This window comes from Girardinichthys multiradiatus, chromosome 1, assembly GCF_021462225.1.
Source record: "Girardinichthys multiradiatus isolate DD_20200921_A chromosome 1, DD_fGirMul_XY1, whole genome shotgun sequence".
In the NCBI taxonomy this organism is placed as follows: Eukaryota; Metazoa; Chordata; class Actinopteri; order Cyprinodontiformes; family Goodeidae; genus Girardinichthys; species Girardinichthys multiradiatus.
In genome coordinates, this window is record NC_061794.1 from 32,893,447 (window position 1) to 32,909,260 (window position 15,814).

The 15,814-nt window shown below is 39.2% G+C and overlaps 1 protein-coding gene across 2 annotated transcripts in view; it reads right to left on the reverse strand.

Moving 5' to 3' along the window:
• The window catches only part of fgd (faciogenital dysplasia), a 77,942-nt gene extending 66,855 nt beyond the window's left edge, over nucleotides 1-11,087 (reverse strand). The window contains exon 1 of one of the 2 annotated variants that reach the window (XM_047371481.1): nucleotides 10,765-11,087. In XM_047371481.1, the coding sequence (XP_047227437.1) occupies nucleotides 10,765-10,786 (22 nt within the window). In that variant the 5' untranslated portion in view covers nucleotides 10,787-11,087. The remainder of the gene's footprint in view (nucleotides 1-10,764) is intronic. The other variant, XM_047371473.1, reaches the window with a different exon arrangement.
• Nucleotides 11,088-15,814: the final 4,727 nt, after the last annotated feature.

Sequence of the window (15,814 nt, forward strand, 5' to 3'; positions counted from 1 at the left end):
GTTTCTGGCCTAAAGAGCAAAAGAAGAAGAAAACTACAAGCCAGAGGTTTGTGAAGTTTCTGCTATGTTTAATGCATTTTCTAGAGTGATAAAAGCACTCTAATCAAAGCTTACTACAACACTGACAATGCTTTTACAAAATAAAGAAAAGTCCTGTTTAAATACCAAAACACATACCTGTTAACAGATTAAAGCAGTCGGTTGGGAGGAGGAATGGGACAGAAAGGTTTAGAGCTTCCTGCTGACAGACGGGCCTCGAGGCTGTTTGTACGTGTTTGCGTGCCTGAATCCTACCTGTTCAGCATGTCAACTTTTAAAATGTCAGATAGACCACACACACGACTCTGAGAATGTGAACCTTATGGTTGTTTGATTTCTTTAGTTTAAATACAGAGGCTTAAAGGAAGGAAGAGGACAGAGAAAGACAATGGTTAATCAGAACAGAAGGACAGAGCAGAAGGAGGGGCATCCACATCAGGAGAGCATGGAGAATTAAACACAGGCTGCTTTTGTGGCTGCAATCAGGCAGACTGGGGAGGCATTTACAAAATGGTTTATAGCTGCATCAGGTGAGTGACTGTGAACAGCAGAGAGCGTGATGATTAGGAGGAGGCCGGGGGTGCTACAGGACGTGTCATAAAGCATGAAAAGTCCCGTAGGACCACTCTCAAGTGTATAAATCAAAGTTGCTATTACAGCTTACTGATTTTTGTACCCAAATCCAAATTTCACAAACTCAAATCACTGTGGTATAAAAGAAGCTTCTGTCTCATCATCAGTCAGCATGTAAAAATGCTCGTTGTTATTTTAAATTTTTTATTTATAACTTCATGCCAAAGAATAAAAGATCCTAAGGACTGCACGTCTTTCCCAAAAGCTCAGTGCAATGTACTGTACAATCCATCCATCCATCCATCCATCCATCCATCCATCCATCCATCCATCCATCCATCCTGTCCATGCAGGGTCGCAGGCCTTATTTTGGCATTTACCAAACACAAATAATTTTGCTAGTTCTTAATAGGTTGTGTGTCTTTTTATAGAATGAATGTAAACATCTGGTTTAAATTGTAAGTCCACAACCTTTGTGATTTTTAATAATCTACAGAAAAGTGCTTCCAAAGGCATACTGTCAGGTGTAGTATTTATAGACAGAAAATAGCGGGAGCTCCGTTTTATGAATGGAGAAAAAGAAAATCAGATTTTCATCATTTGACCTAGCGACCACCAATCAGAGCAGATCTAAAGAAAATTGACTGATCTCTGGCTGACTAAACTGTGCACCCCTATTGTGGATGTTAGCCTTTTAGCCAACATTCGATTACATCATGTTGTTGCCAGGTTTATTAGGTCACATCATGTGTATTCTAGTTTTAAAACAAAATTCTCAAAACAGAAAAAAACAGTTATCCATTTTTAACAGAGGATGCAATAGAAAGACAAAGAGGAATCTTGAAGAGGAAACTACCTTCAGAGACAGAACAATATTTGTATTTAGTATTTAACGCAGTGCATTGTAGCATACCATGCAGTAAAGAGCTAACCAAAGAGCAATTTCAGTCTTTGTATACACGGACAATAGGCTAATTCCGTGTATACGGAACCATTGCAAACAAAACCAAAATGGTTTTGTTTGCAATGATTAAAACAATTTGTAAAATAATAATATTTTCAGTAATAAAATGTGTGTATCTCAGTTTTTCTCCTTTATCAGAGGATTTACTTTCATAATCATGTGTCGTTCTCTGATCAAACACCGATGCTAACCCCTGTAGCCTAACAGTGACCTTCACCTGGCTCCCTTCATCCCCTCTTCCTCACCCTTCTCTCCACTCTAAATCCCAGGGCCTCAGCCCAGTGTGTACAGGAAGCTCTAATTCCAGAGAGCTTGCTCTTCTTGATCATGAGAGTGAGGGAAAAACACAAAGCTTTCTGTGTGCTAGGAAGGAGCTCGACTCATAAAATGCACACAGGGACACACAGAAGGAGAGAAAATATAATAGAACATGCTTTGACTATTAGGGCTAAGTTTTTTTTTCTTTCCATATGACTTTCCTAGGAAAATCCCCCTCATCAGGGAAGGTTGGATCCAGACACACAGCACACTGGAGAAGCGAGACAAAGATATAGGCAGACCAGCAGAAAACACTGTGCAGAAACACTTCCTATTCTGTTACTGACTACTGAACTGCGATGAAATCTGAGAGGGCATCTGCTAACTTAATATGATTTTCCACCATGTTAAGAGCGCACTCAGAAGCTGAACATTTCTGCAGACAAACATCTGGCTTGCATACATTAACATAAATGACCGGCGTGAGATTTAATTTGGTCTCGAGCCTGGTGCCCCTTTATTGGGTGACACCAAGTGATTCTGTTCGTTTCTAGAAGGCCTCCACAGTTGGTACCATTTAGGAAAACTAGGTCACTTCCGCCTTCTGTGTGTGTGTGTATTAGTTTGTGAGCCAAGAGACCTCCAGTATAAACATAACGTGCAGGAAGAAGTGCTACTCTGAGCAGAAACATCCCAATCATAAACTACATTTGACTCACTTCTGCTGTTGTCGCTGTCAAACTCCAGCAGTATTTTATTAATCTGTTAAAACACTCAAACAACTTTTGCATGTGGTATGATATCTTTTACCTCTCTCAGAAAATGGGGGCTACTTCAGTCTGTGTGTTTATCATAGACTGACGTAGCTTTCGTAGCAAACCACAGTTAATTACCTCTGTACAATAAGAGCTTAAATATTATCTGATGTCAGTGGTTTTCAGATACGTTCTTTCATCTTAAATGCACTCGCTTGCATGAAAAGCATAAAGCTGCTTTGTGTAATTTGCGCGAAGCAACATCACAGTTTGTCCAGAACACTTGCTCAGACTGCTAATTACAACACCTTCAGCCTTCTAGCAGTGTACACCTCACAGCTGGAGTATGTTGCAGCAAACAGGATTTAATTAAAGCAACAAAGATGCTTTGCTAAAGCCAAATTATGCTTCGGCCCGAAATTTAACTGACAGGCTACATTTTAAAGTAGGGTGGAAATGATCCAAGGGACATGTATGACTACAAAAAAAGGTTAAATCTGACGATTCTACATTTAATTCATCTGACTGCAAACTATTTATAACAGGTGAATCGAGATCTTGTTCTGCTAGGTACTGCGATATTAAAACACCATTATATTTATTGTTTAAGTGGAAGTTTGTCTCACAATACACTATTCAGTTGCTTTCAATCTATATTAGGCCAGCAAACCCCGTAATGTGTTTGTGAGAGTTATAGTAGGAATGAGAAACAACAAAACAAACTATTTCCTAATTCCATCCAGTCCACATTAAAATGCTCCGAGTAAGTGTTTAAAGGCAACCCTACTGCACTTGAACCTCCATGATAAACTAATGTTGCACCTGCAAAATATGGCAAACCACTGTATTCATTAGGTGCAAAAGAAGAGTTAAGCTGGGTTTTGGGCAAGCTATTTCACAGTTTGAATGGTCTACTACAAACTAAATCCAGTGTGCACGTTACCAGATAATGACTCCTTTATGCAAAGGAGATAACAAAGAAGACCCGTCAGAAAAATGCTCCCCACCTCTAGGGCTGCTTTTCCACTCACACAAACAAACCAACAGCATCATGTTTGGAAGAAATCTCAGCAAGAGCAGAGCACATGCATGACCACCATCAGGGAAATCAGAGTGACACCGGGGCCGGCCGGGAAGGAGCCGCAAGCTTCTCAATGTTCCTGGATCTGAGTCCTGCTGTCTCACACATATGTAACCAGATGAGACAGCAGGGGGGTGGGGATACAGACAATGTATTCTGATAACCAAAATACACCCATTTCTTCTAGTGGTTAGGATTAGTCACCAAGCAGTTTTCACATCAGTAGCTACTGAAAGGACTATGACTACTTTTACTAAGAAGTCAAGCAGAATATTGCCTTGAGCTTCTCACATACTTTTGCACATGTATGAGAAGACAGTAAATAAAGGAAATACATGTTTACTGTGGCTACAGTTATGCACAAACAACGGAGGCTTTGTGGTTTCTGGGTTGAAAGGCATGAAGCAATATGTTCACAAGGACTAAAAACTCTTAAAAGATATTGTTTCAAAAACTACAAATAGAAAAATTAAGCAAGGTGGAAAATCTTTACAAAGTTTCACTCATTTTCAAACTTCAGAAATGTTGTCTCATTTGGAAAAAGAAAAACAAGAGAAAGGGCTTCTGCACAACAGAGATGTCTGACGTCTGTACGCTGTGAGTTTTTATTGTCCCGTTTCATACAATGCAACTTTTGAACCTTAAGAACACAGAACAAACATACAACAAAGGGGAATCAACTCTTTGAATACAATGAATTTCAAAAGTATTCATTAGTCTAAAACTTTTACACGTTTGGTCCCTGTACAACAATATACTACAAAGAGTTTACTGGCAATTTTGTATAACAGACTGACACAAAGTAATCCATAATTGTAAACTGAACGGAAAATGATACATGTTCGCCAAATTAAATAAACCTAAAAAGTGTGCAGTCTTTACTCCGATGCCTACTTTGTTTTAATCTTTACGATAAAATCCCAATGAAATATGTTGAAGATTGTGGTTACAACCTGGCAAAATGTGAAAAGGCTCCAGGGGCAAAAACATTTTTCCAAGTTACTGTCACTCAGAAAAAAATCGGCAACTAAACTTTTGACCAAGAATAATCAGATTACCATTTCTTACAAAATACTTTTTGATAAAACCTGAGCCCAATTAAATTTAACCCATGCTGTTGCATAATCTATAAAGCTACACAGACTGAAAAGATACAGAAATCATGCAAAAATAGTTCAGGTTGTGGGTCTCTTAAACTTGTTACAGTCAATATGAATGTCTGCTTGGAACTCCAGGTAGCTGACCCACATCATTTAACCCTGCAGGAACATTTCAGCTCCAAGTCTGCTTCACTCTCAAAAGAAATGAAGCGAGTTCTTCTAAAAGCTGTTTTTCCAGTTCTGTACATCTGTGTAGCATCTCCAGCTACGGTTGCCAGATATGGTCACTGAGCTCTGACTTTGTATATACAGCCCTGTGTCTACGGTCTCTATGGTCTATGGTGTGCTTCAAATCCAGCTACAGCCAATTAGCAGCTGATGCTGACATCAACTTCCCTCCTACTAATCAGTAGAAAACGTTTAGTTTGCTTCATATTTGCTTGTGGAATGTATGAAGAAGCCTAACTAATTTAGTCTTTCTTGCATTCGTGCATGGTGATCATTGGCTGCTTTTCCAACTGCAAGTTTGCCTCAGATGTGGACTATTTGTTTTTAATCTGCAAAGGCTAGAGCAGTTGTCTGCATTTGGGCGTAGGGCTGGGCTTTACATGTTGTGCAAAGCCCAGGAGCACAAACTTACTCTTTGGCTATTTGAAAACAGTTTAGTCTGTCTTATTGGCCCAAAACAAAACTTCCTTTTTAATCTGCTGCTACGGTTTGGTAACTCATTCAGTCTGAAAGATCCCATTGCATAAAGAGCTGAGTGACATTGATGTCACTCCCAAGAGAGGTTTTAGGCATGCCGTCTTCACCTATGCATGCCAATCTACTCCTGTAATAATTTCTATTGCTAATTCAGAGGTAGATTAGCTGCAACCAGCTATAGACCCAATGCATGTTTAAATTTACCCCCTTAATATCTGTGCATGCACACTGCACTGGTTGGCAGAAACCAGGACAGAACTGCATTATCCGTTCTAAAGATAAAACTTTTAACAAATCTAGACAGAGTTGACTTAAAAACAAATCCAGACTGTGGGGGGAAGGTTGGAGAGGCATAAAATCCAAGCTGCCTGAGTTCCAGTCCGAAGTTTCCACAGTCCGTGCTGATTAGGGGAGCCATCTCACCTGTTTGTATTGGTCCGCTGTGTTTCATCAATTCCAAAGTCAGAGCAGCAGTCTACCAGGAAATTTTACAGCACTTCCCTTTGCTGGTTTCATTTTCCAACTGGACTTGGCCCATCCCCACACTGCCATGAGTACCTATATATGCTTTAATCACCATGTTATCAATGTGCTTAACTGGCCACAAACTGACCAGGAAGATGAAGTCACCATACCCAACAATGCAGATGAGCTGAAAGCTACTACTAAAGCAACCTGGGCTTCCTTAACAGTTCAGCAGACCCACAGGCTGATAGCTGATGCTGTAATTCATGCAAAAGGAGCCCAGACCAAGTATTGCGTGCATATACTGTACAGTACCACATAGAGATACCTTTCAGTAGGCCAACATCTTTGTATTAAAAGACGTTTTTTTTTTTTGGTCTCATGTAACAATTAAACCCACCGATAATACTATAATATAATGAAATCCAAGGTACTCCTTGTCAAATGAAGTTAAAGGTAAACTGATGCTCTATAATCCCGCCTTTTTTTTTTTCTTTCAACCATGCGATTGGTCATCTAATGCCAACTCCAATCGTTTACAAGAACACATTCAGAGTCAGAATAACTGGATTTAGTTATAGAGCTGATGATCAGTTTCACAGCACCAGCAAGCATGATTGATATTGTTAGGTTCACTTTAATCTGCTATTTAAAATAACTGTGGGTGTGTTAACCATGTTTAACATCCAGAACTGAAAAAGGCTACATTGTTGTATGGGTTTATGTTACAGTTACAGACTTGTTCTTGAATACTTGGTGACCCCTTTAACCTAATGGTGATTGCTGGGCACTCCCTCCATGAGTTGCTGTAATCTGTTTCGTTTATCATTACTGACATACAGACTTTACTATAAACAAGAAAAGATACAGTACAGGGCTGAAACCCTCCCATGTGCTCTGCTGGGTTACTGTATAATTCACACCCTGGGATAATACGCAATGCTGAACAGACAACATTTAACAGCTAAACTTGACAATGGTCTAAATTGCAAATAGTTGTGGGTAAAGTTTTGCTACGCAGGAAATTTTCCCTCCCGTCACGCTCTCCTTATAGAAAGAGGAGACGCTTGCATTAGGTGTGTGAAACACAGCCGGGTACTAAACCACCCTGCCACTCATGGACCACCGTCACCGCGTGTTTGTCAGAGAGACGCTGACCCACCTCTGAGTGTAGGAATGAGAGTGAAGTCTGTCTATAAAGTTTATGGAAACAAGTCAGGGGACTTCGGTGGACCTCAGACTGAGAGGCATGCTATCCATCCCACCACAGTTTATTTGTGGTGTGGTTTGTTTTAATAGATTCTCAGATGATTTGATGCAAGCAGCCTACAACCCCTATGACCCTGCTATCGTAAATAGAAAAATAAGCATCGGAGAGCGCTCTGACTGGGGTAGGGTTCCTATGTGGGAGTACAGTTAAGGGAAAAATAAGTAATATATCTGACTTTAGCTGTGTGCTGGGGGATGAGCCAGGGTTCGAGGAAGAGGGGGCAGAGATTGATCTGGGACAGTGTGGGAGAGAATGGGGGAATGGCAAAAACACAACAAAGAAAAAACTGAAGAGCAAGGTCTTGAGAATGAATGAGTGTTTGTGTGGGAGAGAAATGATACAATGCTGAACTGCGAGAGAAAGAAAGTCAGCCAGGAGGACGGCAGATCGATTCCTCCCCTAAGCCTCACAACAAACAGACTCTCTTTCTCTCTGCATAGTTTACCACAGCTGCAGCCTGATATCGTCTCATCAGCACTTTATTTCTATAATGCTCCCCCAGCCATACACTCCTACACTTCTTTGTCTTGGTTGTTTCTAAAGTGCCTGTAACAATTATGTGATTTTTGCTTCAGTTCCTACAGGTTTTGGCTTCACGGTGGTTAAGTGGCAAAAAAAACATTAAAGCTAGCAGCCAGACTGTCCAGGAAATTCAATTAAACTCCATTTATATATAGTTTTCATCCTTAGAACAACATATCATGCCCAGTTTTTCTGTTTGTTTTTATTTTTTTGTTGTAAATCATTCTGGTATTCAGATCTTCCCAGCCAAAAAAGGTTTTCACGTCCACATCTCTAGTGACATCTCATAAGGCAAGTGATATGGGTTCATTTAGATATATCAATTTGTATTTTTCTTGTGTTTTTGTTCCTTTTGATGTGCATGTTTACATGTTTACTTGTAATCTTGAGGCAACTCAAGAATACAACCTTCCACAGGAGCTGCTGGTCATCTTCTACACTGCCATCATTCAATCTGTCCTGTCTTCATCCATCTCAGTGTGGTTTGGCTCATCCACAAAACAGGACAGGTCCAGACTACAACGAATAATCAGGACTGCAGAGAGAATAATCAGGGCTGACCTTCCCTCCATCCAGGACTTATACAGGTCTAGGGTCAGGAAAAGAGCTGCTAAAATCTGTGCAGACCCCACACACCCTGCACATAAACTGTTTAGAGTTTTACTTTCAAGCCGTCGCTACAGAGCACTGTTCACTAAAACCAGCCGCCACAGAGACAGTTTCTTCCCCCAGGCTGTTTCTCTGTTGAACATTCAATAGAGTACAGAACAACAGCATACAGATGTTGCAAATGCACCTTTTCTGTTAGATATGTGTATATTGTACATTGTAAATTTGTATATTCTGTAATGCAAAAACAGAACAAAAGAGCAAAGTGTACCGGAGTCAAATTCCTTGTTTGTATGTACGAACTTGGCAATAAAGCTGATTCTGATTCTGAATTTGGCAACACTAAAACGGGTGATCATTTCACGCCTTTGTAGTTTAGGTTGTTCTGAACCCAACTTTCACAGGTCCAGTGCATCAATTTGTACCCAACAGGGGGACGTTTTTTTACCTGATTTGGAAACAATTTAAATAAATTTTCCCTTATGGACTCATGGTCTACTGGTCCACTGCTACTAAATTTAATACACCAGCAGAGTTTTTCTGATTTGATCAGGGATCAGATTTCACCAATCAACTGGCCTAAGTGGAAATCGAAACCACGATCATTGCTAATATGGAATAATACAAGTTTTTGAAAATAATTTACAAGAAACTAAATTATATACAGGAATTTGGCCTTTTTATAACTATTTGTCTTCATGAAAGTACCTAATTACAAAGAAAATTAAACGGACACACAACTATTTAAGCACATAGAAACAAAATGGTTTGTTTTATCGACAAAAAGCAGAGGAAGAAAGGGATTAAACAGCAAGGGTTGGTAGGAAATGTCAAAGGGGCATCCTGACCTCAAGCCAACACATGGAACACATGGAAGCGGTTTGTGACGCGGACCAGTGCAGACTGGAATGGCCAGATATCATTATCAAAGATCAGATCAAGTTAAAGTGAAAACCGTTTGGTTTGGTCGAGCTGTTGCATTATGATGGTTTTGAAGTCCAGACTGCTGGACTTCAAGCTTCTTCTGCTGAAAAATCAGCCGAATTCCACCAGTTGCAGTACAGCTTATACCACTGCCATCACTCCAGTCAATACCAGAAGGAAGAAGTATGAAAATAATCCCATAGCTTGGCAGTCAGAGAGAAAGCAGTTGTGCAAGTAGTACAGATTCATACCAGTAAACGTTCTGAAGGCGTAGAAATTCTGTCACTGTTAAACTGTCTTAACCCTCATCAGCCACTGCACCATTAAACCTAGCTGGAAGTGTCAAACTCTGAGTAAAGCCAGTTTGTAGTGTTGCAACATGAATGCTTGTTGAATGCATCAGAATCTTTTGTTTTAATCTGTCAATCTGTCACTTGTTAATATACCTATGTGAATGGATTGTATTGGTATGAATTTAATTTAATTTAAATTAATTGGGCCTGTTTGTCTTGTTGTGCTTTGAGATGGGACTTGTTGTAAACTGGAACTGATCAACTTGATTTTTGTGTCTTTTGTGATTAACTCAAATACACACACACAAAAAAAACCAGTACTTGCATATTTTTTTGCTTCATTCCTTTTTCAATTGAATTTGTCATTTTCTGAAATCCTGCAGTGGAAATCCAAACTCAATTAGCCATGTTTATTTTAGACAGTGTACATTTGTTAGTAAAAACAAATACACCACTAGATAGTATATTTAAGTCTGAAGGACTGGCAGTTAGGAAGTTAATTATTTAGCTTGTTGTGGGACAGAAATGAAAGTCAGGTTCTCAAAACTCAAAATATGCCAGCAGCACCCACTGCATGAGGAAACCACAGAACACACACTCATCTCTAACTTATGTCCTTCTACAAACCTACAGGAGAGATAAACACAGACCTCCAGTCTTTTAATCCCTGCCTCACACACACTCCTACTCCTCCACTTCAGTCACATTCCTCACAGGGACACTGTCACAGCCACACACAATAGGGAGGACAGTGCAGGAGCCCTTTTGTTATCAGAAAGTGTGTTTACAGTTTGATTTCCGGTCATGGCTTAGGACTGCAGTTATAATGTGAGTGTTTGTGTGTGTTTCAGAGAGAGGGGGCTCAGTCAGTGAGGTCAAGGCCTTTTTTCTCAGGGTTTGGCACCGCTTTGCTCCTATTCTTGCCCTGTCTGTCTGTCAGCCCAAGCTTCCAAGAAGCTCCAATATTAATGCTCCCTTCAATTTATGTTTATGAGACCGCCTGACGAGCAAAACAACTCATTTTTTTTTTAATTCTCCAAGTAGATGCGGGCCTGCAGCTGCCCCACTGACAGCTGGCAAAAGCATTTTGGAGATTCAAATCCTGTGCGCAATACATGCCACGACCATTTGGAAATAACTCCAGAAAAGTGGAGACTGTTTTTAATAAAAAGCAGACAGAAAAAGCTGGGAGAACAGGTTACTTACCCGTAGCTGAAATCCCCTGCATTGTTTCAACAAAGTTTATTTTAGGTCCTCCCCTGCTGAAGCCGTCTTTATTCGCGGAGAAACTGGCAGCAGCAGCGGTGGCTTCAGCGTACCGTGGACTAATAAAACTCTTGAGGAGCGCTCCTTTACTCCTGTTCGCTTACAAAAACTAACACAGAAACCGAGGACTCTTCATTGTGTCCTAATGGACACAAAAGAAAAATATGTTGTCCGGGTCAGTTTTTGTGTAAAAACAGAGCGGTGTATTCCTCCATGTAGCCCTTTCTCCTCCCTCTCCGGAGGCTGAGCTCTCTCCTCTCCGTGCCGCTGGAAAAATGAATTGCGCGTTCCCGTCAGTGCTAGGCGCGAGCACGACAATCCCATTCATAGAGGCTTTGAATATAAAAGACCTACAAGGTTAGGGTTGAACTTTAACAGTTTACTGCATTTTAAAACTTATAAAACTAGAAACAATCGAGTTTCCTGCACATATGCTGTATGCTACAGTGGCGCAACCAAGGAGGGGCCGCGGGTGGGTGACCCTGATCAGTCAGTATTTGTCTATAAATTTATCTATATATTATATTAACTTGTTTATTATGGAAATCGACCACGAACCCGCTATAATTTTTTTTCTTCTGTTGTTTATATGACATCATATGATAACGCATTAGCATTAAAACGTGATCATTTTCTTTTCTTTTTTTTTTTTTTATCTTAGAATAACACAATTACATTTTTTTAGGACAAGATAATTGCTTGGAAGAAATTGTCATTTTTGAGCTCGTAGAGTGATGATAGTTTAAAAATCATTTTTTTCATATTCTAGTTAATTTAATTCTTTAGTATCTTCATGTTTTCAACTTTTTTTTTTTGCTTTTACTGAGCCAATTTGGGTGTTAGTATGCAGAAGCTACTCTTAGTTTCTATGCTATGCGCTCAATTTAGCTACTATGATAACCATTAGCGGGTTAAGTAACATAATATAAAAGTCATAAATATACATTAGGATTTCGATATTTGAATGGCTGAGATATATTACAGAAATAGTGAGAAACAAAAATAAACTACTGAGAAAGTAAAATCAAGAGATCCAAAACAATGTTTGTCTGTCTCATTAAAAACCACAAAAAATGTTATTGGCTATCGTTAACAAACGATAGCTAAGGCTTGCTACTTTGATAATGTTAGCTAATTTGCTAATTACCGGTATTTTTCTAATAGTATATTATTGCATTGGCTAATTTCTATAACCATGCTAATAGTAACCTTTAGGCTAAAATTAGCTCATATATAAATATTAGCTTATAGCTAATTGTCGTGTATATGCTAAAATTATTTAATATGAGCTTGCATGTTAGTATTTGTATACTAGTTAAAATTAGCTCCTATTAGCATGTTTGATAACACCACATTCTAGCAGTTATAAATATGCAAAGTCATAGCAATAATGTTCAGAAAGAGATGAATGTTTGATATTCCAAAGGTTGAAATAACACAAACATTATGAAGTAGATAGACATTAAAAAACACAGAAAAATCCAATAGAGTAAAAACATCTCAATAGTGAGAGCTCTCAAGCTGTATCTAACCTGCTCCTTTTACTTACTTTAATTCATCATTTAATGCTTTCTATTTTTAAGCACAGCTGCATCTTCAGCCATGACATGCCCATCGGCACAGAGGCGTGACACTGGCTGTCACGAGACGCCATGAAAAGGATGAAGAGGTCTGTTTCAATAGATGGCTCTGCTGGGAGATCTCCACGTCTGCCAAGTAGTGTGGAAAAGTTCCTGGGGTACTAACTGGGACAGGGTTTCCATGTCACTGCGCAAGCTTTCTCCTGATCTTCTAAGTGATTACCAGTTTCAGAGTATTCATTGACTGCTGTGAACTCAATAAGCAAAAAGAAACAGACAAACGAAGGAAAAATGCTGGAATTTGCAGTTTTGCTAAAGTGGTGCACATTTATTTCTGTTGCCTCTTATAATGTTTATCTAAAAGTTTAAATCAGATGGAGTAAAAGAAAATTCACAGGTTCGTGCACTAATGTATGTGGCAAAAATACATTTACTTGGGCATCGGGCCTTTATTCTTTTGAAGTTGTTTTGTTGTTTTTAATATGATTTGATTTGTCATTGATTCATGTTTTATATATAGTCCACTTATTGCACAAAAGGTATCCAAGAGGTGTTGTAACTTGTCTTGTCTAAGTTATATCTTACATATACCCAAAAAACTGGGGAAAATAAAACAGCCACAACCCTTTCTGAATATTACAGATGGTTTGATTTAACAGAAAACAACAGGATACATGAACATAAAGGAAATCACACAAAAAACAAACAAGATTATGTGTAACCTGGTCCAACTTTTTGATGCAATATTATGTATTTTCTCTCCCTCTTAAAACTCCTTACACATTTTATAGCTCAGACTTATTGTTAAAATGTTTAACGAGGTCCCAACATTTTGAGCTAACAATAAATAACAGTTACAGCTCCACCCTCAACAGCTGTTCTTCTGCAGGCTCAGTGAATAATCTTTTCATTGTCACATAAAAAAAAATAAAATCCTTCATTACTAATATTTTCTACAGCCAATCCTTAGAGGTGTGTGGCCACTAATAATCTTTACGCCTCTCTGTGTTAGCACTCACTCCTTCTCCTCCAACTATTTGAAACTCGTGTCTATTCAGACACGCACCATTAGTCCTTTTGTTGTGGCTGCTTTGGCTGCACGCTTGCCATCAGCCTGGATCAACAGAGGCAACAGCAGTGTCTCTAAATGATGCTGTTCCTTTGTGTGGCTGCTTTGTCGGACCTGTGCTCCTCTCTCATTAGATTAAATGCTGCAATTAGAAACAATGAAGCATGCTCTAAAGTAAAAAAAAAACAAAAAAAAAACTTCCTTATGCTCAATTATTTGCATTGGAATTGGACGTATTCCAAACACAGAGAGATTTTGAGAGAGTTTTATGGGTAAATGAACTTCTGGGCAAATATAACAGGGGCCTTACTTCCTCCAAATACATTGAGTCTGTCAGTATGACTGGAGCATGCTGGTCCACGGAAAGAAGAACACCAAAGAGCATTCTAGGACATATCCTCTATTTCCCTAGGGTTCGATTGGCCACAACCAAAGGGCTGAGAGAACATTCATGAAGGGAGGAAAAAAAGAGAGGAGATCAATGTTCACAAGAAGAGGGGGAAAGGTGATAGACAAAAGACTATTAGGATTGTAAGAGAAAGAAGATTGGAGCATCTAAGCTAAACAATGGATGCGAAAATCAACACGTTTGTCAGATCAGCTTTTTTACACCCACCTGAAGCCATCCAGGTGTAAATACACCAATCACATGACTGATCACACCACACAGAAGTGCCAGTCTGTAACTGCACACTCCATTTCAAGTGCAAATTAAAACCTCACACTGTGTGAATCAACATCTCATTTAATACTTGCCTCAGGCAAAGCTGCTGATTGGAGACAATAGAGACATTTAAAACCTCTGTGTTAAGATCAGGAACCGAAGTTGGTGTTGCACAGGTCAGAAAAACCTCAACCTTTATTTAACTGAATTATTTGTGCCACAGTAGAGCAGTTTAGAAATGTGAATTTTTGTGGTGTCAATTTCAAACTGTTCCATGTGTGCTGTTGACCATCTGATCACAGCTGCTCGATCCTTCAGGCTCCACATATATTTATCACATGACAGCACAGCCTGCCCCACATAAAAAGAGACTCTTTGTGAGAGCTTTAAAAAACACTCTCTCTATTTTAAGCCAAATACTCATCATTATGATAACCTACCGATCTTGATGTGTCAACAGTTTGAGCAGAGTGACCCCATGTGGTCGACTTTAAAAGTGCACCAGATATGAGACGTGAAACAGCTGTTATAAGCAAATTCGGCTCCATTTTATTCTAAACAGAACCAGAGCACCTGTGTATTAACAGGACAACTGATGCTGACCCACATTTCTACTGTCAGCTGATGGTGGATTTGGGAAAAGAATGACACCAACAAAAGCTCCAATATGATCCCTTTAGTTGCCAGCATATTGACCCTTTCAATGTGGCTCCCAGTAATTCTCTGACATTCAATTCAATCAGCGCAGCATATGGCAAGTGGTAGCAACTGTTTAAACAGCAGCTCATCATGGCAGTGTGTCGGGGTGACATGATGGATCATTCATTTTAAAGGTCCTAGTACTAATCCCTGTGGATGTTTGATTTCACATGCACACTGTTATGTGATCTTGTCCTTTCTCTCAAATATACATTTCAACCTTTGTGATGTTACAACAACAATCTTCAATGTTTTTTATTGGTAATTTACGTGATAAACCACCACAAAGAATTGTAGAATTGTAAATCTTCTTTAGAAATAAAAATGCTCTTGTTTTCAGCCTCATGTTCTCTGACACCTCTAAAAAAAAAAAATCCAGGGAACCATTTTTCTTTGAGAAGATTGGTCTATTAGGATAAAAATGTAAAGAGCATGGCACTCTTGCAAGGTTACTGAGACGGCGGTTTGATCAGAAAAGCAGACAAGAGGTCCACGGAGACTCTGGAGGAGCTGCAGAGATGTAGACATGACAACTTCTAATTGAACTACAGAAATCTGTCCTTTATGAAGGGTGAAATAAACGAAAATCATTGTTGAATCAAAACCATTCAGAATGCCCTAACCAGTTTGCCACAAGACATGTTGGGGGCACTGCAAACATTGTAAGGAAGGTGCTCTGGTCAGATGAAAGCAAAATTGAACTTTTTGGTCTACGGGCAAAAAGCCAAGTGTGTGGTCAATGATTTTTAACGAAATAAATGTGGTTAATAATAGCAAATTCATGGTTTAACAAGCAGGGTGATTCATTTAATATGGATCACCTCATTATAAATAAATCATTTTAATAAGGCGCTGTGTGTTTACTCATTTGTCTAAATGTGTTTAATGACCTTTTAAGTGAGACAAAAAAGCAAAAACAGAAACAAATCTGTAAGGAGGCAAATACTTTGCTACGGCATTGTATAAACAATCCAACGG